The 24196-nt window shown below is 45.3% G+C and overlaps 1 protein-coding gene across 4 annotated transcripts in view; it reads right to left on the reverse strand.

Annotated features, from left to right (window-relative positions):
- Positions 1-24196, reverse strand: part of LOC138567454 (protein phosphatase inhibitor 2-like) — a 2745435-nt gene that overhangs the window by 1077066 nt on the left and 1644173 nt on the right. For all 4 annotated transcript variants that reach the window (XM_069645683.1, XM_069645676.1, XM_069645667.1 and 1 more), the window contains one exon: positions 8797-8919. In XM_069645683.1, the coding sequence (XP_069501784.1) occupies positions 8797-8919 (123 nt within the window). The remainder of the gene's footprint in view (positions 1-8796; positions 8920-24196) is intronic.

Below are 24196 nucleotides of genomic sequence, written 5' to 3' on the forward strand. Positions count from 1 at the left end.
TTGCACAAGATTCTGTCACATCTCCAACAGTCCTAAATAGTTTCCAGACCCACAACTTCCAGTTTGATGTCCGTCCACATTATGATGCCTGCTCCCTTGCTCAGGACCTTCAGAAGGAGGTGTTGGTGGTGAGGGTGTGGGTGCTCCTGAGTCAGAGTTAGTAGCAGAAGCTCTGGTGGCCATTATTTGGAGAGGTACTTTGCAGGCATACAATTGGTGAGAAAGCAATTTCTGCACAAGCCAATATGCACTGCTGCTCTTCTCTGGAAAGGCAAACAGGGATTGTAGCACACTTGTGGGGTGTGCTCTTTTATAGGACTGTTGTGGCGCACGTGCCACCGGTAAGTGGGGCTAAATCTTTCCCTACAATACCTACATGCAGAAGGAAGAGTGTGGGATCTCTGTAAGGGTGCACTCTCACTGTAACACTCCATACATTGCAGAAAACTGTCCTTTTTCGATGTGCACGGATCTGGCTTGTGTCCGTCAAATAAGGGACCACGCGCAGTGTGGTTCCGTTACCATGGTGACGTCGCCATTGTTCTCCATTTGGACGCCTGTCTGTGGGACGTATATTAGCCGTAATATTTAGTGGCCACGTGCATAGCTCTCCAATGGATACCCTTGCCATCCCCGGACTACTTAAATGTACGGCTCACGTGCATTGAACATTTCTACATAAACTTGGTGTGAGCATGCTACAGTAGGTGGAATGTTTACGTGCAAAGGTAGTCGCAGGACGCGGGTGCGCGCTTCACCTACTACAACTACATCACACGTTTCTTCGCATATCTTGACTAGGGACGGTGTTACCAGGTGTCACAGGACGAGATACGCATGTGCAAAGTTGTGCGACCAACAAACATACAGTCCTACAGCTACTTGCAGGCGGTTCTGTGCATGCAAACATGCGGCCCCTAGTGGTGTCCTACGGATGCTTCGATTCTGATTGCGCATAGGGCAGTAGGGTGCAGCGGTCATACGACTCCTCCATGTTCCTCACTTGCAATCAGGCCCACCAGTACTGTGCCCTTCACACTTACAATGGCCTTCTTAAAACAAAGGAAAAGGCACATATACAATCAGTACAAATTAACATATCAATCTTTATTAGCACACATTCATAGCCACTATTCAGAAAGGGAAGGGGGACCAGAAACTGATACATATGCTGGGTATTTTGGCATTTCTATAAGTTGCTGGTGAGGGGAAGAAGGGATTGAGGTCTCATCGAAGTGTCTCTCATGACACACAATTTGCGGGGATGTAGGGCTCAGAAATGGGGAAAGAGGGCATGTGCAAGTCGGACAGTGATATCCTATTTTCCCCATAATATGTTAATCTACAAAAATTTTCAAGGCATCAGATTTGTTGAGCAAATTATCCATTTTGCCATCCAGGCGGTCTACTTTTGTATGTACAGCGTTTCCTTCAGTTTCGGTGGGTTTATGTTGCTGTGCAAAAGGTGCCGTTTCTGGTTTACTCCTTTGTATTCCCGTATGTTCTGTTAAAGAACAACAAATGTGTTTAATTGACATGAAGCAAAATATTGTAATTGTCTTATTTTGGACACTGCGCTCCATACCTATGGGGTTACTATGCTCACTCATTTCGTCATGCGAGAAATTGTCCTCCAGCCATTCTAGTGATCTTGCCCTTGCAGTAACTCTTTCCCTTTTCACAGTGCGGCAGGTACCAATGGGGCTATCGCCCCCACTCATTTCTTCATGCGAAAAATTCTCTTCCAGCCATTCTAGAGTGGTAGCAATTGCTGCGCACAAACAGAAAACATCACGCTTTCCTACTATTGTACACTACCGGACCTGTGCAATTATAACATAAACTTTCGTGTACTTACCTCGTTGCAGTGACGTTCTGCTCTCAGTAGTTGGCGTCTCTACCTCTGCCTCTATGTCCTTTGTTGGATTGTGAAGCAGGTGTGTGGTAAGATTGATGAAGGCAAACGTTACTTCTCTTGTTGGAGCTTTCCATTATGCTGCATACCCTATGCCTTTGCGCTGTTTGTTGCGAAAGTACAGACTTTGTACAGCTAATGCATTTTCCCTTCCCATTCAATCACTTGCTGCTGTTTCTATATGTTTTTTTCTTTGCTGCATGTTACCACTTTTTATGACCACCCCTCCCTTTCTCGGCAGGTTCAACTCCACCGATGTCCGCAAACAGAGCACTGTTCCCAACCACTGTGGCTATTAGTATAGAGCCACCGGCTTCAGTATGCTGTACAGTACATCTATATCAACTAAGACTATCCTGCTAAAAACGAATGCAATTCAGTGGAACAAACATTATTAAAGGGACGTTATGGTTAGGTTGTGTTACTAAAACCCTCTCACCTTTACTGAAAAAAGTATGATAAGGCAACGTTATGGTTAAAGTGCCCTACTAAAAGCCTATGAAATTCACTAACAAAAAACATTGTTAAAGGGACGTTATGGTTAAGTTGCCCAACTAAAAACCTTTACCCTTTACTGAAAAAACTAGCCTAAAGCAACGTTATGGTTAAAGTACCCCAGTAAAAACCTCTGAACCTTACCATAACTGGCAAATTTCTTGGGTTTTTCTGTTTTACCTGTAACCATAACGTCCCTGTAACATCGTTTTTCCATTGAATTTCATAGGTTTTTTAGTAGTGAAACTTAACCATAACGTCCCTTTAACAACGTTTTTTGTTAGTGTACACATATACATTGCTCATCGTAAACAATAATCTAAAATATTCACATATTTAAAAGAATTTTTATTTAAAAAATAATATTCCATCTGACAGTTCTTTTAAAATCGATAGAACTAGTTCATAAAATGTCATCATATAAAAAATCTAATTTATATCATGACCTTCTAGCAGTCTTTCCCAGATTTCACTAAAATTAGAATTATTCTTTATGCTATCATAGGGTAATAAGTATTTAGACCGCATAGTGGATAAACTCTCACATTCCCATGAAATATGTTTTGCAGACTCAATTATGTTCATACCACATAGTCTGCAGTATCTAGTGTTTTTTGCATACCCACTTTTGCACCTAATATTTCTAAAGTATTGCACATATTAAATTTAAACAATAGATACCATCGAATTGTTTTACAATCGGTATACACAAACTGATATGAGGGTCTGCACACCCTATTGGACCACAATTCTAAGTACATACCACTATTCGCTTTAGTTGCCAAGTTGACCATTGTTTATTCTCTGCAGTGATCATATTTAGCTGTTTCAGCATCCATTTGATCTTAATAATAGGGTATAGTGACCAACTATGTGCATCGTTATTTGCCCATTTGAGATAAGCTACACACCACCTATGTATAGTCATTAGCGCTTGTTCATTAGTTAGTTTTTCATATTGATCTATTATCTCAACTATACCGTGTCATTATTTAATCTTGAAAATTTCACATATAGAATAGCCATCACATATTGTACTCTACTATTTAAGCTATTTAAATTAAATTACATTCTAACAAAATATATTCACAGGCAAGATTCTTGGGCATACGTAATAATATCCTAAGGATTTTAGCTTCGGATTTTTTTAATTCTCTGGAGAAATAACTTCCCCAAATGTCAGCTCTGTATAACATACATAACATACAGGACACTACCTTTGCAGAGTATAATTGCAAAATGGTACTTATAGAGAAATTGCCTTGACAACCTATAAAGTTGCTCAGCGCCATAGTTGCTATCATGCATTTTCTCTTTGTTTCTTGCCAGTGCAATTTCCTACTCTATTGGTTCGGGGATCGGGGAGATTGGGAACATGTAGAAGTGGAGAGGGCGATAGCGTTGTCGGTCCTTTTGAAGTCCACTAACCTGACTGCACCCGAAAGGGCATCTAGAGCAAGCAATATGTTGGAATTAACCTGTAGAGCCTGGACCTGAATCGAAAGTAGAACAGGAGGTGGGACCATCTACTCTCCAGAACTGCCGATCATTGCCCTGGGGTTACCCTTACTAGTGAGAAGTGGGATGTCACCTTCATGAAACGTTTGGAACGGACGTGCTTCAGAGATTTGTTCCAGGCAGACAATTTACAACACTAGTGGAGCTGCAAGACAGGGGTGAGCTCTCCGCCCTGGATGTGTTTTTGTACTTTAGACTATGGAATTGTATGAGACAGCTGTTCCCATCCTTCCCGGGCTACCGAAGGTGGCCCCAATACTCGATAAGCCACTTAAGAGCGGGTGCAAAGAAAAGGCAGTCTCAATACTGCTCACTATGTGCCTCACCACTAGGAAAGAGATAGGCACCTTCCCCCCCACGAGAAGTGGGAAATAACACTGGGACATGTAATAACAGGTGAAATCTGGAAGTACTGTTGTGAAGGCACGAAGAAAGTGCCCTAAATGCTAGGAATAAACTGATCCACTTTAAATACTTGCACCAGTTCTATCAAACACCCGTACAGATACATCGATTCTATCCTGATGCTTCGGACAAATGTGTAAGATGTCACGGCGTATCAGCAGACCTTCTGCACCTGGCGTGGGGCTGCCCACAGATTGCTGCATTCTGGGGACAAGTGTTTGAGAATAGGCGAGATAGTGGGGGAAAAGCTGAGCCAAAACCCACTGACAGAACTACTGGGATATACCAAACCAGTCCCGGGGAACATGCAGAAACTGGTCAGGTTGCTTCTGCTCCTTGCTAAAAGACGGGTGGCAATGACATGGGGCGGTACGCAATCTCCAACGATGAATCAATGGCATGCAGACATCTTATACTGCAATGACATGGAATTAGAGTACGGTAAAATGCTAAATCACCAAGCTAACCCTACTGACATATGGGGCCCATACACACACTACCTGATAAAGCATTCACGAGAAAAAGAAAGTCCCTCATCGTAATCCTCTGCTGGCATTGTCAATATAGGGGCGGATGTGGCATATTGATCCATGGGTAGAGTGTACAGTGCAGTAAGGTGGCAATGTAAGTGGTATGTACTGTATGTATCCTGATGGTGATAAAATTGATAGGGGGTAATTACGACCCTGGCGTTAAGGGTTTAACGGCGCCGTAAAAGGTGTCGGCGCCGTTAAACCCTTAACGCCTGATTACGAGGTCCCTTTGCAGGACCTGACCTTAACGGCTGGTTTTACCAGCCGTTAAAGTAGGGTGCCGCAAAGGGACCTCGGTTCTAATTACGGTACCGCAATTTGCGGTACCGTACTTAGCGCCTTCCCTAGTCCCATTGAGCCCTATGGGGCGAAAATGGGAATGGGGAAGGGCCATGGTGAAATGGGGAAATACCGCCCCGCCAACCTTGGAATGGGGCGGTATTTCCCCATTACACCATGGCGGACTCGTTACAACACCGGCACCAACCATGGTGCTAATAGCGCCATGGTTTCGCGCCGGGGTTGTAATGAGGGCCATAATCTGTAAAAATGGTGCTCAGCCAGACTGTACCCATAATAATATATATAGCTCAATGTAAGTAGCTGAAACAATGTTTAGAGTATTATGTTAAAAGTGACACACTGATGCCGGCTATGTTAAAACACAAATAAAATAGTTTAAAAAAATAAGTTTGTTTGCTAATTATTAAAATGTGAATTCACAAGGTCTGCTAATCAGTTTTTTAAAACTAATATGTCATGCTCATTAATGTCCTTCTTGACCAGAACATGTGGGCGTAGGAACCTTGGGGTTGAAAATAAACTTTTAGGGCCTCATTACCCGGTAGGCGGTGAGCCATGGCTCATGCCGGTAAAATACCGGCACCACCTTGGCGGAAAGGGGATTTACCGCCCCATTCCAAGGTTGGAGGGGTGGTAAATCCCCCTTCCGCCATTGCCCTTCCCCATTCCCATTTCTGCCCCATAGGGCTCTATGGGAATGGGGAAGGCGCTAATTACGGCACCGCAATTTTGCGGTGCCGTAATTAGCTCCGAGGTCCCTTAGCGGGTTGAATTTTAACGCCTGCAATAAGCAGGCGTTAAATCCCCCAACCCGCAAAGGGACCTCGTAGTAAGGCGGTAGGGATTTACTGGTGCCGGTATTTTACCGGTACCGGTAAATCCCTACCGCCATCCGTGTAATGAGGCCCTTAGTTTTACAAAACAGGGTAATTTCCCAACTATCTGCTCAAATGTGATTTTTTTTTATTGTGTTAGGTCCCATCTTTTTATGTTTAGTAGACATCTCTAAAAATCCAATTCTATCTGTAAATGTCATGAGGTACAACTGTGGTTGTTTGTAATAAGTAAAGAAGTTAAGATATGCTATAATAAGACTCTTAATTTCAAGTTAATGGTAGTGTAATGCAAAAACGCATTTAAAAGCTTACGTTTCAATTTCCTGCATAACCCTAGTTCTATTAATCTCATCATACAAATTATGATTTATTTGATTTAAAAGTAGTTCACTACTAAGAGTATATTGGGACATAAAAGTATTTTGATTTGATTTTATATATATATATATATATATATATATATATATATATATATATATATATATATATATATATATATATATATATATATATATATATATGTATGTATACACACACACACACACACACACACACACACACAACACCAAGGAAGTTATGGTGGGTTTAAAGAGGTTTGAAAAAAAACCTTTCATCTGAAATGTGAAAATACAAGCCACAACGCCACCAAGTAACCATCGCTGGAAGTTCACATCCAGTTCTGAGCCACAACAGCAAGGCATGAACCTGAAGTGAACTACCAGCGACGGGTACTAGGTGGCATTGTGGAATGTGGCTTAAATGGACTTTCCTATTTTCACATTTCAGGTGAAGGTTTTTTTTTCCAAACCTTTTTAAACCCACCATAACTTTCTTGGTGTTGTGAAAACATGGCCACATGCTCCAACCACAAGGTTCTCAGGACTATACTGCACTGATGATCCCTCATAAGGGTGAAACCAGGATTGTAGTTGTCCTGGCAGCCTTTCAAATGTCTGTCTTGAGTTGCTTAAGATATGTATAAAGAAGCACTGCCCTCTTAGACAAAGACAATTTCCAGGTGAAAAAGGTTTGCATTTAAGCTAATTTGCATACCCATAATGCCTTGCTGTTGTGGCTCAGAACTGGAGGTGAACTTCCAGCGATGGCTACTAGGTGGCGTTGTGAAATGTGGGACTTTGTGTAAATGGACTAAATGGACTTATATATAGGGTTCACTGCCAGAGACATGTAGCAGAACATTGTATATACCTGCTACAAATAAGTTGTCAATTTTTATTATTAAAAAAGTTACTTTGTTCACAAGATTCAGCAAAAAACACTTTTACTTTCAGCATATAACACCACAAATATGAAGCATAACATAGCATTTTTTATGTTGCCTTTAATGTGCAATTGTGTTTTGTATCAATATATAAGGGTCTGGCGCCCACACAGGTTTACTGCCAGTCCCCATGCACAAATAAAAATATGGGCGCCCGCAAGGGTATTATACTGCCTACATCTCCTTGTATGGACATGTACGCCCGCAAGGGTACTACACTGCCTACATTTCTTAGTAACAAAGGAATATGTTCATAAACCTATGAGAAATGGTCATTTGTGCTGCATACCATGAGGCAACAACATAGGAACAGTACGGAGTGTGTTCACACACCAATAAATCTAAATGGTATTTGCACAATGCACCTTAGTTATAAACTACGTACTGGGGATTTTACCTGTAGATGCACAACTTGCAGTGTGATCTTTTAGCAATGTGTCAACAATAATGGAAAGCACTTTATTTGATATATACTTGAACACTATTTGAGCAACAACTTATTATCTAATGTTTTTTACTTTTTTATTTGGTGTCATTTCTTTACGATCAATAAGTGTAATTTCCTCGTGCCCAATAAGCATTGTGTATATTAACTTTTATAATCACTGAAATTAATATATAAACTCAATGTATGCACGAGCTGTGTATGTATGAATACTATAATCATGATGTTTCATACATTGAAGCACTATTCCAACATGTCGACATTTATATATGAAATGTTACTCTATATAGCATGCCAGACAACAATAGTCAAGAACAAAAACGATGGACTAAAATGTCAAAATGTCCCTTATAAATGCAAAGTCCTCTTTCTGTTACTTTTACACCAGACAAAGCCTGTGTAGGGTGAAACGCGCTGTGTTTTTCTGCTGCCCTCTCTATCCATATTTAAATGAAAATAAAGGACTATTTGTGAACAGGAGCTTCGCCTGGAGTATGGATTGAATCTTTGTTTAATTGCACATGAAACACTATTTGCCTGAGTGCTGCCACGCCTGACTGCCATCAGTCTACCCTTTCTCTCTCTCTCTCTCTCTCTCTCTCTCTATATATATATATATATATATACACACACACACATATCTATGTTCCACTTGTCCCAAATAGAATTTAAACATCGGGCAAGCATCTTCAGACAAGTCAGTGTCTCAACAGAGGTTAATCCCTGTTCAGTACTAATCCAGTGCTTTGGTACAGAGGTAGGTAGACCAAAAGCTGGTCGCCAAAAATGCCCTTCCAAGATTTTCAACCAACCAAGTAAAACATATATTGTAGTTTTAGTGCCATATTCACAGTCCGTCTTCTGGTTCTATGCTTCCTGCAAGGACATCATAAGAATACCACGTTGTTTCTTGTCAAATCCTCTGAAAGAGGCCATTAGAGGGATAGACTTCCTTTTTATTTTGTCCTTAATCCAAACATTAGATTTTGCAGAGGTTATCCAAAGCCACATGTATACTAGCCCACTTTACAGAGGGGAGTTCAGATGAATGTGTTTGCATTTACCCAAAACTTCCATATCCTCAGGATCATCCTTCGGGTTCCGCTCCTGCTCCAAGAGCTTCTGTGCAAGACGTAGGTGTATCCCATCGGAGGACCACTGCCAGGGCTCATTTTTGTTACGATCCTCTGTGGGGACACAGGAGAACTTAATTAAAATATTGCAGCATAGACACAGGACTGCATTACCTCTGCTACATGTTATGCAGTTACGTTACTCTATGGTATGCCATGTTATGGCAGGGCTCGCAAAATCTACTAGCCCACTCGCATTGGAGAGCAGATTTTATGAAGGGCAAGTACCATTTGCACGGTGCTCAACCTTGTTGGCGAGTATGAGATGTTTGAAACTTTTATTTGACATTTACTGCAAACAGGCTTTGTTTATAGTAAATGGCAAATAAACTATTCACTGTGCAAGCCTGGCGTTTGGTTGGCAAAATGGCACCAAATATGAAGTTTGCTTATGTTGACATGCTCCATTTTACAAAAAGTACTGGCCAATATTTTGTCACCTATCACCATGGGGAAAGTGCATTTCTCTAAGATCGAGTATGTTAACCAAGGTTCTCGCCCTGCAGGTCTAGTGGGATTTTTAAGAATTTGCAAGGCCTGTATGCTAATGTTTTTTATACTGTGCCAGTCACCACTGTAGTGATATAACCACGCTAAGGCTTGGTGTGACCACTACAGAGAGATCAACTACTAGCAGGTATCACAGCACAAAAACAGGGCTGGCAATACCTGCTATATTACAACACAAAAAAGTGATGTGTCACATCTGCTATTCGCGCACAAAAACACAAATGCATCATCTGGGTATTACTTTACCATCCTCAACCTACGAGGTATGGGGCTGCTTGCACCTCTGTGAATCAGATGGGGATCCCATCAGCCTTAGCTGTAGCCTAACGTTTTGTGATGTGTGTCTGTTTAGCTTGGGAGAGGTGCACTTACAATCTTACGCTGTCTGTACAGTTAAGTGACTTTTAATGGGCAATCAGTGATTTATTGCTGTCTGAAGTATTCCAATTTCCTGGCCCAGTAATGCCAGGGTACATCATTACTCATAGTGCACCCATATTGTCAAATTCCTTACTAATGAAGGTGTGACAAGGCCTGTCGCCAGGCGTTGTCAAGGTAGCGAGGTGGTATCTTAACCCCTAAACCCTCCCCTTGTGTCGGCTGTCAAGGCATCATGAAGCAAGACACAGACAACAGCTTCAGAATTAAAAACAAACATGTTTATTAACTTAAATGCCAGATGGAAAAAGGCCCAACAAGTCCTATGCTAAGGTGGGATTTCCCTACCTAAATGAAACTAAGGAAAGCCTAAGACAAAGAGTTGAAATGAAGAGGTCTTATAGATGCATTCAGGATCAGCAATATAAAAGAAGTTATGGTGGTGTGATGGTCAACAAATGTACAGGTGCAAAATATGCTTGGCAGTAGGTATTAGAGGATGGGCAAGTTAGAACTTAGACGGCAGTTATGGCAATAATTGCATATTCTATTTTTCGATAGAGATCGCTTGTTCTGGGTCATAACGTGAATGAAATGAAGGATATTTATCTGAATGTAAGTTGCCAATTTGTGAATAATTAATATAACGGCACTGGAACTTATTAGTGGGAGTTGCTCTTGATAAGGATTTAGGGGGATGTGGTGTCTGGAAGTGATGGGAGAATTTATTTTGCCGGTATTTAGAAATAATGACTGTTGCCCCAGTGTATGTGTAAACACTTAACTAATTGTTTCTGGGATGTATTTGTAGAATAGTAGCTGGATATGTTAAGGTGAATAATATCTCACTTGTTTTGTTTAACAATGTACACCCTTTTTATACACGTGGGGCTTGGCAACTGACTGCCGGTGCGAGTTCTTAACGTTTATTGCCTGACCATGAAAAAACCTATTAGCTGAAAAAAGCCTGGCTACAACTGAACTCCTCCAAGGCCCTCTTCCTCGTCTCAGTACCGAAGTGGGGTTTAGGAGAGTTTGACTGAATGGAAGTTTGCATAACTCTCGGTTGCTTAATGCCCGTCGCAGTATTTAGGTGAACTTTCTGTAAGACGAGGGGCGTGGCTAAATAGCCATGTAAGAGGTTGGGCTGCTCCGGAGCTCCCGAGGATCCGTCTATTATCCTGAAGATGCCGCCTTACCTACAGAAAACACACTCTAAAAGCAGGCGCATCTATCGGAAAGTAAGCTGCGTGTAATACGATAATCAGGAGCCGTAATTATGCCATACTAAGGACGTTATCCGTGATGAACGAAACAAAATGCTACATAGAATGCTGTAACAAAATGGCCACCCCATCGAACAAAGGGCTCAGAGGACCGACCGTTACGACGACGAGCGAGCACAGATCTGCATAGAAAATAAGAAGAACTGCTATCAGAAAGTGCTTGACAGCAAGTCCAGACACGCACCGAGGAAAGGGCACGCTGGAAATTAATGCGCGCCGGCCCCGATCGTACACAGCGGGGGGACCAGAGCTCCCGCACATAGATGCGATCTCTGGCTCCGATGCAGAAAAGCATATCCAGGACCAGCTGTTAGCACCGGAGCCAGTGCATGCGTGTGTGAGCCCTTCTGATAGGGTGGGGCCGCATTGCCTCCACAGAGCCGCTCGCAGTACACAGCTTGACAAGAGTGAAGTGGATGCTGGCTGCATTATATAAGGCAGCTGGAGCTTCCACGATACAGTGTTCGCAGACTGGCCACGAACACTGAAGACATGGGGTCAAATTAAAATCAGTACATACGAAATGAATAGCAGGAAACGGGACCCACCTGCAAGCTAAGCAAGCTCAATATTGCACACTGCAAAACAGCTGGAAGGGGGAGACGCTGCAGCACAAAATCACAGCCCCATTTGGTGCAGGACGAGATTGGCACGCGCAGGGGCACAAAAAGGCAGGGTAGGCATGCAGGAAACCAGCAGAGGCGGCCCCACCACACAATCTATAAGTTAAGCAAACCAAACCAGACGGTGGCTCGAAAACACAGGACCAAGTAGGGCCACTGTTCGGGGGGGCTCTGGAATATAGGATCATCCGGACAAAACACAGCCAGTGCCTCATACAGAGGGGAGAACACGGCTGGGGCATAAGGACATCTTCCCCAGAGTAATAAGGGGCATGGTCAACTTGGACCCTAGAAGTGCAGACACGGCAGAGCAACCAAGATGAGGCCAGATGAGGCCAGAACAGGTAGAGGAATCCAAAGGCTACATTGGACACGTAAGCATCCTACATCCTGAGAGAAGCATCCCGTCCACTGCCTATGCAGTAGGTAGCCCCCGGACAGACCCTAGCGCCAGGCAGGAGAGTAAGTGCAAATATTGGATACCTTGGCCCCAACCACCTTGAACTGCAACGCTGGGATATACTGCGATGGCATCCAAGCCACCCAAGATGAAGGGGAAGCAATCCACAATGGAGGACTTTACAAAAACACCACAAACAACAGAGGGGGCCAGGAAAAAAGAGAGAAGTGCCCAGATGGACGCATCACCAGCACGTGGAGACCAACAGATTCTGGAGGCTACTGCAGACCTGAAAGTGGCATGGGAAACGAAACCGGAGGCGGCCATGACCACACTCAAAGAGTCGCTAGAGGTTAAAATTGATGCAGTACAGGTGGACGTTAACCTACTGAGACAAGATGTAAGGACAATAGCGTAATGCACAGGCGAGCTGGAGAAGGAAGTGAAATCAAACACGACCGCCTGCGCGTCGCATGCTTCGGAGATCCATGCACTGCGGCAACAAGTGAGCAACCTGGAAAATAGGGCAGAGGAAGCCGAAGGACGCGCACGAAGAAATAATATACATATCGTGGGACACCCAGAGGGAGACGAAGGACCGAACCCCATTGAGTATATTGAAACCATGCTGCTGCAAGAAATAGAAGGGGGAGCACTCACTCAAGGATTTGCGGTGGAGAGAGCACATAGAGCTCTGACACAAAGACCCCGCCTCGAGACCAATCATAGCCAAGATATTAAATTATCGTGAAAGGGAGAAGATTCTAGAATACTACCGCAAAGGTGGCACAATACAAAGGCCATCTGCGTCTATCACCGCGTATCCAGGTGCAAAGACAGCGACTGAATTTCAGATCAATAAAGAAGAGGCTGCGCAAAGCGAGCCACAAATACATGCTGATGTACCCGGCGAAGTTGAAGGTATTCTACAGAAACCGAGCAATATTCTTTGAGACCCCCGAGGATGCGACGGAGTAGCTGGATGCACAGAACTGTCCGATGGGGACAGATGACCAGAAGGAGTGCTAAACAGAGAAATTACGACTTGGCTCCAGAGACTGAGGTGCTGTATAAACTGTGACATTGAGACTTGATTATAGACCTGTGATGCAAGATGTTGGCGGGCAGAACTTGATGTAGCAGTAGACCGGAAGGTACAGAGGACCCAAACTCATACCCCAGTAGATAGGTTAGTTGGGCTACCAGTAGTACGGTAACGCCCTGCTGGGATCCTTTTACCGGGTTAGCCAAGAAAGGGCCAAATGCAGGGTCGCTTGAGATCCAGGGATGGAGCTGGGCAACAGTTGGGGCTGGGATGTGAGGTGGGCAGGAGGGGAGTTGGGGAGTTTGCAGTGGAGTTTGTCGGGCACGAGTATACACCCACGTGCTACTGTGCGTTATACGAAGGACAAAAGAAGTTAGAAGTGGGACGTGGTAAGGCTGAGAATGGGGGACCTTAAGATAGTAAACTGGAACGTCAGGGGGCTCAACAGTTATTTAAAAAGGAACAAGATAATGATGTATCTGAGGAGACAGAAAATAGACATTGCCCTATTACAGGAAAACCCCCTCACAAAGGATAAACAGGAGATGATACAGGGAAAATCGAAGGGGACCACTACTGGGGCAACATACTCAGCATACGCTAGTGGGGACACTACCTGGATTGCTCCACATGTGCCTTCTCAGGTAATACAGTCCAGAGAGGACACAGATGGGAGGATGGTCGCGATAAGGGGATTGATAAAAAATAAGGAGGTGTGTATTATCAACACATACGCACCTAACCAGGACACTGTAGCCTATTTCAAGACCCTGTATGGCAAAGTCAGCCCGTACCTGGGAGGGGTAGTTATATGGGGAGGTGACTTCAACTGTACGTTGGACCCAGGGATGGATAGATCAGACGTTAAATGAATTAAACCCACCCCCCCTGATAGAACCTTGAAGACCCTGTTGGGGGAACTTCAACTAGAGGATATATGGAGGTTACGCCACCCACAAGACAGACATTACTCGCTCTATGCGGCCCCACAAAACATATACACACGGCTGGATTACGTGTTTGTCTCTTCAGAGGTGACCGGGGAGAGAGCGCAGGCGGAATACAAGGCAAAGGTCCTTTCGGACCATTCGCCATTGATTTTAACATTGCAATACTTGACCCCAGAGCCAGGATCCCCACGTGGCAACTCAGCGCTGAGGCATTGAAAGACAGAGTGTTCAGAGAGGACTTAAGGGCGGATATTATAGAATACTTTGAGAGAAACACCGGAAGCGTACAATCGGCGGGCACTCTAAGGGATTAATTTAAGGTGGTGTTGAGGGGATCAGCCATATCGAAATCCAAAGGGCTGCAAGGTGGCATAATTCAGGAACTACAAAAAGCTGAGAAAGTACTAGAAGCAATCATAAATAAGGGACACAGCTCCACAGGGGTCGCCGAAGCCATAAGTAAACTACAGCAAGAATGTGGGTGGACACTGGGAGGGACTATGGGCCTCATTATGACCCTGGCGGTACGGAGTGAACAGCGCCGTAAAAGGTGCGACACCGTTCACTTCGTACCGCCGCATTACGAGTTCCCCTCGCGGGACACGGTAAACATGGCTGGGAAAACCAGGCGTGCTTACCGGGTCCCGCGAGGGGAAGAGGGAGCAAACAACGGGCCATCTCGTAATGGCCCGTTGTTTGCTCCCTCTCCCATTCCCATTCAGCCCTGTGGGGGCTGAAATGGGAATGGGGAAGGACTGTGTCCGGGTCCTTCAGAGGAGGAATTACCAGCCCTTCCGAACTCGGAATGGCCCGGTAAATCCTCATTCCGAGGACCCAGACCCCGATGCGATTTCGGCGGCAGCCATGCCGTCAATAGCGGCATGGTTACCGCCGAACTCGTAATGAGGGCCTATGTAACCTAAACTATGAGAAATATACAGAAAGACAACACGCGGGTGGGGATAAGCCAGGGAGGTTGCTGGCATGGCTGTACAAAAAAGAAACGCCCAGATCAGCTATCAGAGCAATAAAAGGGGAACATGGTCAAATGTTAGACACCCAAGAGGGAGTGAGTGAATGATGGGTTCCTCAAATTTTACCGAAAATGTTATGAAGATGTAGAAGGGAGGGAAGGGAGCGAGATTGCAGAAACATTAGGAGATATAGGCCTACCGAAGTTGACTGCGTAAGAAAGAGAGAACTTAGATCCCCCGATCACACTAGAGGAACTAGAAGCAGTAGTTAAGAAACTACCTACCAGCAAGGCCCCAGGAACCAATGGATTGCCTAGTGAATTTTATAAAATGTACAGCACGGAAGTACTTCCCCCAATGCTAGATATGCTGAACGAGGCGCTGGAGGCAGGGAGTTTACCAGAATCCCTCAGAGAGGCTATCGTTATCCCACTTCTTAGGCCCAACAAGCCTAGCATGGATTGCGGGTCATACAGACTGCTCTCCATGTTAAATCAGGATAGCAAGATTCTTACGGCTGTGCTGGCAAACAGACTGAGACAAGTCATAAGCAGGCTCATATATCCAGACCAGAACGGATATGTGCCAAATAGAAGCATATCTGACAACATAAGGAGGCTCCACCACGTCATAGAACAAGCAGAAAGGGATACGAAGAAGTGGCAATTGCCTCACTAGACGCGGTGAAGGCCTTGACTCGGTCAGATGGCCTTGGCTGATGGCTGCCTTGAAAGAATACAGAATAGGGCCTGTTTACCTGCAATGGGCAAAAGTGTTGTACAGCTCCCCACTAGCCAGAGTCAAGACGGAGGCGACTATCTCGGACAGGTGGCAGCTCAGCAGGGGCACCAGACAGGGCTGTCCCTGGTCTCCGATTCTATACATCCTCGCATTGGAACCCCTAGCAATATATCTGAGACAACAATACGAAACTGTGGGAATTTACACCAAGGGGGGACCACATCTCATATCGCTGTATGCCGATCATATACTGCTATACCTGAGATATCCAGAGGAAAATCTGCAATATATCTTGGAAGTAATGGAGCGATTTGCATTGCTCTCTGGGATCGCAGTCAACCCCATGAAGTCCAGTTTGTTCCCCTTGGGTAGATATATAGGGATTTCGCGTGAGGACCTACTAGTATTGCAGATACTGTGGGAGACCAGTAGTACCTTTAGATACTTGGGTGTTGATATTTATCATAAGGTGTAAGATGAACACACACACAACACAGAGAGGGCAGTAGCAAACGTGGACAAGAGCATGAGATTCTGGCCGAAGCTCCCCCTGACCATGGTAGGGAGGGTGGTGCTGTTGAAAATGGTAGCATTCCCCAGGCTATTACACTTATTTTGTTAACATCCCCTATATGATACCCAAGCGATTCTTTGGTAAATTACTGAGCCTATGCAGAGGCTTTATATGGCACAACACCAGGAACAGGATAGCCTTATGGAAATTGCAGAACACGTACGATAGAGGGGGTATGAAATACCCAACTTCGAGATCTACTATCTGGCTAGCCAACTACAGTATGTGGCAAAATGGCTGATGGAAGACCCCACAGCTGAGTCCAGATTGCTAATGTCTGAATGTGCTCTTGAAAGGGGCCCCTAGGGGTCCCTCGTGTTATGGAAACAAGGCAAGTCACCACACACGATAGATACGCCAGACACAAGGTTGTATTCCCAAAGCTAGGGTTTTATTGCAAAGCAGTTGGCCAACTCTGTCTCACGCCCCGTGACGTGTATCTCTAGACCTCGAGGGACGCAAGAGAGCAAATTACGTACATCAGTTACATATATACAAAATGCATATCATACAATCAGCTGTGACATGTTTAACACCCCCCTTTATTGGGTTTCTTTTAACTTGGTTTGATGATGGACACTTCCGACGAATATGACACCTTCAAATATCTATTCTAGTAACAATATGCAACCTTGCAAGTGCAGAGACATCTTTTCTTTGTTGAACAGAACACAGTGCTACTGTTCTTGTAAGCGAGCTACATACGGGGGAAGAGTCACATTCCAGACCTTGCTATCTATGAGGTGCTATTCATGTCCCGGGAGCCGACACGCTCTACAGGGCTCGGAAAAGGTGGGCCGTAAGAAGATAATAATTCAAGCCTTTAGCTGCTTTATTCTAACATATTCTACCATATAACGAGACTGGCTGGCAGCTGTGAAATGATTAAATGCCCTGCGGCTCTGCTTCAAGGCTACATTCGGGAGGGAGCCGGGCATTCCACTCCGGAGCTGCCTACGTTGTGTTTCAATAAACTCTTATTAGCCTAGCGGCCTTGCGGCCTTGTCCTTTCACGTTCAGACAACAATGTTAACAGTCGAGCAGTGTAAGCAGAAATGTGCTGCGAAGCAATTTGAACAGAAAGCAATGAGCAATCGTTAGAAAACAAAATGGCCATGTCCCTTATATCTCATGCCACTAAAGAGCAATTAGACACACCCTTCACCCTAGATGAAATCGCTGCGGTCATCTCGACCCTCCCTAAGGGAAAAGCCCCCGGTCCAGACGGCCTAACTGCCGAATTCTATCAAGAGCATGTCGCCCTATGGGCTCCGCGCCTGTACGAGGTGTGGGATGAGGCGCTACGCCTCGCTACCCTCCCCCAGTCCCTGCGTGAGGCTGTCATCACTGTGCTCTCCAAACCGGGTAAGCCTCTTGATGAATGCGGCTCCTACAGACCTCTGTCCCTCATGAATACCGACACCAAAATATTTGCCAAGATCATAGCAAATAGGTTCCTCCCCATCATGAAATATTTGATCCACCCGGATCAAAGTGGTTTTGTCTCCGCCCGCTCCACTGCCTTAAACATTCGGCGACTGTTCAATGTCATCTCTAGGATTGACCCTAAAGCCAATGCGGTTGCTGTGACACTAGATGCCCAAAAGGCGTTTGACATGGTTTCATGGCAATACCTGTGGGCAGTGCTTGAGAAGATGGGAATCGGCCCGCGCATGCTGTCCTACATTAAACTGCTATATACCAACCCCGTGGCCAAAGTCCTGGTTAACTCTCATCTGTCAGCGTCCTTCACCCTCCACAGAGGGACACGTCAGGGATGCCCATGGCGGATAGTGTAAGGGACAATCATACACGCAAGGGGATACGACTACGGGATAACCCCGAAATCATATCAATCTATGCGGACGATGTACTTCTGTACATCAGGGACCCCCGGTCCATCTTGACCCAATCATTTGTGAAATAATCAAAATTGTTACATTCTCGGGCTTCACCATAAACTACACCAAATCAGAAATCTTCCCCCTCACGCCAGCAACTCCCCAACCTGCATGGGAATTCCCGCTCAAGTGGGCTCCCGGGGGCATCAAGTACCTGGGGGTCCAGGTATCCCTCTCGAAATCCTCTTTATTGGCTGATAACTTTGGGGCTGCCGCGCAATATGCTGAGGCCAGGATGAAGAGATGGTGTAACCTCCCCCTCTCACTATCAGGGAGACTATCGCTAATCAAAATGGTCATAGTTCCAAAACTCCTTTACATATTTGCCAACGTCCCACTCTGGCCCGGGAAACAATACTTCGCGGAGCTGCATGCGGGGTGCGCTCGCTTTCTGTGGCATTCTGGTGCCGTGCGCAGGAAGTGGCAGCATATGACACTACCCTATGAGAAAGGGGGCTTCAATGCACCGGATCTAACCCTGTATTGGATAGCTGCACAAGCTCAGCACACTACACACTGGTACCCACACCAGGACCCTCCCCCGCACGTTAAGCTTGAGATCCTCGAGACTGGGCAGGTAAATGTTATGTCCCTGATCCTTTTCCACTCGTATCACTCTGATGCCCCGGCCGACCCAGTGGCCGCCACTATCAGGGCGTGGAGACAGGTTCTGCTATCCCGCTCTGACACCCCCCCGTACTACAAGTGGCTACCCTTGTGGTCATTCCCCAGCCTTGACCCCACACAGGATAAGCTCCTTATGCGTCACTGGCTGGACCTGGGATATCATTCATTCTCCGACTTGTTCCCTGAAGGAAAATTCATCACCCCGCAGACATGGAGGCCAGGGCACTCCAAGTCCTCACTGGAGTTGCTGCAATACTTTAGACTCAGAGCGGTAGTCCAAGTCATGTGGCCTTCGTATCCGGACGAACCCCCTGAGTCCCCCGAGATTTGCTACATTGCTAATTCCGCAGGGGGTAGGGGCATAGTGTCCGCCATGTATAAAATGTTGATGGCACGAGCTGTGGAACCTCCCCATACGATCCGGGGTGCTTGGAGCCGGGAGCTGGGGTTGGACATCACTGATGGTATGTGGGCAAAAATGTGCGTACACACATGCAAGGTCTCCCTCAATTCTAGATTTAGATGTGTGCAATACAAATTTCTTAATCGCCTCTACTATACTCCTCACGTGGTTGGGAAGTTTGCACGGGATCACCCCCACCCCTGCCAGAGATGTAGATCCAGCGATGCGGACCACGCCCACATGTTCTGGTCCTGTGGGGCACTGGCTCCGTTTTGGGAGACAGTGCTTGGGGCCCTCTCTGAGATGGTGGGGTTCCGGATCGACCCTAACCCCCTGGCTCTTTTGTTCGGGCTGTGGGAGGGGACCGAGGCAAGGCGTGTCGCTAAATTCCTGAATGTGGGGGCGATAGTGGCTAAGAAATGCATTCTGCAGTGTTGGAAGCGACGTTCCCCCCCTTCATTAGAGATGTGGTTAACCTGGACACAAATGTGTGAAGAGGACTATATCAACACGCTGCCTGTGAATGCTCGCCCAAAAAACGTATGGATGGAGTTTTCTAGCTATCTGAACAGCAGGGCGGAATTAGAGCTTCTATCCTCTCCTCCATCACCTGAGCAGGCGACTGAGCAAGCTGAATTGTGAATGGTCTTGTTGTAATTAACCTGTTCCTATGAATGTATGCGATCTTCTGTAGAGTCTCTGCATTGTTATCCACGCCTCAAAATATGTATCATGAGCTGTTGATGTAATATGTGACGTGCAAGTTACTGCTTCTTGTCAATAAAGAACAGTTAAAAACAGAAAACAAAATGGCGATCCTTGTTAAATCAAAATGGCCGTTCATTGGTCAAACTCGGAAACCTGTATTTCTATCGTTTCGTACATGAGACGGTTGGCCTTCGACCACCAAAATGCGTTTGCCGTCCATCGTGAGAGGTGTCCATTTTTCCTAGACCGACAAACCCTCCTTTTGGCCGTATGCCAAACATCTCATTCATTCATGGTATCTTCCTCTGATGACGATAAGTCTGAAGTACTTATGTCTGAATTTTGCATGCTATTATAAGCATCATCATCGTCATTAATATCTATAGCCATTAATTCTTTCACTGTTTTCATTTCATTTGTGTCTCTGTCATCCCGGCCATAAGTTTGTTTTCTTTTTGTTATCATATGCATACATCCCTCAGTTATCTCAGTGCAAACTATCGGTAGGCAGTGTATGCAACAACAGCACGTTATGAATGTTCCAAACACTACTACTAATATCGCAATCAACTTCCATCCCCAAGAACGCAGTATTCCCCAAAACCAGGACTCTATTCCCCAGCCCCCTTCTTCAGTAGGGAGTTCGGAGCTTAGGACATGCATTTTATTTATTGCTTCAAAAATCGTAGGGGAGTAGTCATCTACGAATACGCAGCACGCTGATCCCACAATCTTGCAAATTCCCCCACGATCAACCAGGATTACATCGAGAGCCATTCTATTTTGCAGCGTCATTAACCTAATTCCTTTTTCTTCCAACGTCATGTTAAATAGTATATTTGTCATTGTGTTTATGGTATCTTTTAGTAGTTCACTATCTGGGAAAAGAATGGAATGAATGATTTTGCTACGTCCTTCGCTATCAAAACACCTTCGCTACTCCTTTGGGTTCTAGATCTGGATAGCCTGGCCATGTCTGCTGTTTCTAAGAGGAACACTCCCGGGAACAGTAGACCTAGGTAACATGTACCTCCCCAGTTTCTGGGCAACCAAGGATATGCTTTTTCTCCACATATAAAATAGACAAGATCTCCCACATATACTGGTTCTATATCCCTTTTTAGTACCGCTGTATTCATGCATCCAGTAAATGTTCCTACTGAATAGGAGCCTTTCTTTTTTAGACAAAAAGGGACAGTTCGCGGGTTGTAATTCACTGTGTAAGAAGGGGGAATTGCATCTTTGATCCCGTCTGCTCTTACATGAAACGTCATCACAGATGTTTTAACTGGTGGGGACAATCTATCTTGTCTATTTTGTCGTGTGATTTTTCACGTACTTTTTGGCGTAGGTTCTGGGATCATCACTTGTGCTTTATGGAATATGGAAGAACCCACAGGCCTCATAATTATTTCCGCAAACTCATTCATGTTTGTTTTATCTAATTGACCCGTACTACTCTTATTCCACTTCCCATAAAACATTGCACTTAAAGATGCACTGCATGCAGAACTTAATGGTAATGGTTGTACATACCAACCTATTCCTTTCCCCGCATCCTGCGGTAAATGGGCGCATACCCAACAATTATTTTTCTTTAGAATTGCATGTGCCATATTCATGATGAGTAATAGCGTATTGTTCCCATACCCTTCTCTGTGTCTCTCTTCCATTGGGGACAAGGTATAAGTAATCACCTGAACCGGGCTTTCAGTAGTGGATATATTAACTATTGGTAAAAACATTTCCAATGGGTGTATAGACTCCACATACCATAACACAAAGGCTGTCGTTATTGGTGCTACCACACTCATGAAGCACATGATTATAGTCAAAGCCAGCATACAATTTTTTTTACCATGCGTTTTCCCTAACTTTACAGTCTTTATAACTAACTCATTCTCAGCAGTGGTGTAGCAGGAGGCTGAAACCGGTCCTGACATTTTTCTCACTGTCCTTCTTCTTCCTGAAAAAGTTCATCGTGGATATCTCTCTTCGTCGAACTTGTCCGGATGTCAATAAGTTCAAAGGAATTGTCAACAGTTTAGTCTGCCAGCCCTTTGCAGCCTGGTTTGCTTATTTGTTCTAGGCAAGATCACTTATCCTCTCTCATACTGCTCAGAGGACTTCTGAACAGTTCTCTATTGCCTTTGTACCATGTGCACCCAGCTTGTCCGCTCTGGTTCAGGACACATGTACTTTTTATGATCACACCGAGGAGCCGCGAGTCTTGAATTGTCCGACTTGCACAATTCTCACGCTTCTCTCCTCTACACCTCTAGTTCCTTCTCCGTCCATGAGCGGAACCAGAGGTTAGCATAAACACCAAAGAACTGTGGATCACTCTGTCTTTCGAGGCCGCAAATCATATCGCCTCACTCCTGGTATTGTGTGATCCGTGAACAGTGCCGGTGCACTTCCAGATCCAGGCTCAGAGTCAGCCTGCGGCGCAATGGCAGATGTTGGTGTGCGCCGCGACAGTGATGCGGTTCGGTCTTCGGCTCTGGCGCAATGGCAAGTGCTGGTGGGCGCCAAAGGGGTACACGTTTAGTATCTGTCGTTATTTGCAATGCAGATTTCGTGTCGGCCAACAGTGATGTAGGTTCTGCTGGGCAACGTTGGGGCACTCTTTGACCTTCCCCCTTTTTGGCAATCTTTTCAGGCTTTGTTTCGAGTTTCACTTCCCGCTCGGACAGATTTAGCACCGGTGGACTGGCAGCAGTTTCTTTCGTTTCTGGGACCGCTGTCTCTTTCCGGTCATCCGGATTGGGCAAGTCTTTCAGTGAAGATGGGATCTTTTTGGCATGGGTGGCATGGATCCACGACTTCCTCCCATCCACTCGTATTGCCGTATGCGTTGCCAGAAGCACTTGATAGGGGCCGCGCCACCTGGGTGCTAACAACGATTTTCCCTCAAAGTTTTTAAGCAGCACGCAGTCTCCTGGCTCCAGTGCGGGCCCCGGACCAGTATATTTTACGGGTAGAGCCTCCTGCACCTGCTGATGAATCAAATGCAATTTCTGCATTAAAAGGCCACAATAAGTGCTAAGTACAGGATGTTCCACTTCACTCAGTCGCTTTGGCTGAGGTGCGCACCAAACATTTGCCGGCCTCCCCGTCACAATCTCATACGGGGAGAGCCCATTTCTAGCCTGTACAGACGTACGCATGCACAATAGTGCTATCGGTAATGCATCCACCCAACTCAACTTGCTCCCTGCACATATCTTGCTAATTTTTGACTTGAGGATTCCGTTGTGCCTCTCAACAAGACCGGCCAAACTCGGATGCCTCGAACTATGAAATCTCTTCTCAATCTGAAGACCTGCGCATATCTGTAATACCACTTTGCCCACAAAATGTGGACCGTTATCTGACCATATGACGCGGGGCAAGCCAAAACGGGAAAAGTATTCTTTAAGCATTACTTTTGCCGTACTCATTGCTGTGCAGTCTTTTAAGGGATATGCCTCCACCCACTTGCTGAATGCACAGATCACCACTAAGACATATTTCAAGTTTTGGCACCTCTCCATCTCTATGAAATCAAAATGGATTACCTCAAAAGGCATAGAGGGCGGCCCAAAACTGCCTATTGGAGTCACTGTTCCCTTTCCTACATTGTGTTGTAAACACGTAATGCAGTTCTGCACCAACCTCTCTGCATTCTTCTTTATGTTTACATTCTGTGATGCCTTAGATAGGTGCTGTATTATTTTTTTTGCACAGATGTGGGTAGGGCTGTGAGCCATCGTGACCATTGCAGTTACATAAGAATTTGGCAACATCCAGTTTTTAGTTCCCTTGTCCACCCAACAACCCTCTAAATCTAACTCAGCAGAGCCCTCTGCCCACCCATGTATCTCATCTGCCGTGGCTTTGGCCTGCATCTCTTTGACAGTGGCAATTCCATCTTCTATAATACAGGGTACTTCCTCAGTCTGGACTGTCATCATTTTATTATTCAAATCAGTGGCAGTTTGTTTTGCAATTCTGTCTGCAAATGCGTTTCCCTCTCCCACTTTGAATGTTACCCTTTTATGTGCCTCGCATTTCACTATTGCTAGGCGCTTTGGAAACGTGAGTGCAGACAGCAATCGTACAATCAAAGGGCCATTTAAATTCTGGCCCCATGCGATGTCAAGAAACCCCTCTCAGCCCAGAGTCGACCAAAGTTATGAACCACCCCAAAAGCATACTGACTTTCAGTA

Source organism: Ambystoma mexicanum, chromosome 1p (assembly GCF_040938575.1).
Source record: "Ambystoma mexicanum isolate Mex_15411 chromosome 1p, UKY_AmexF1_1, whole genome shotgun sequence".
Taxonomy (NCBI): domain Eukaryota; kingdom Metazoa; phylum Chordata; class Amphibia; order Caudata; family Ambystomatidae; genus Ambystoma; species Ambystoma mexicanum.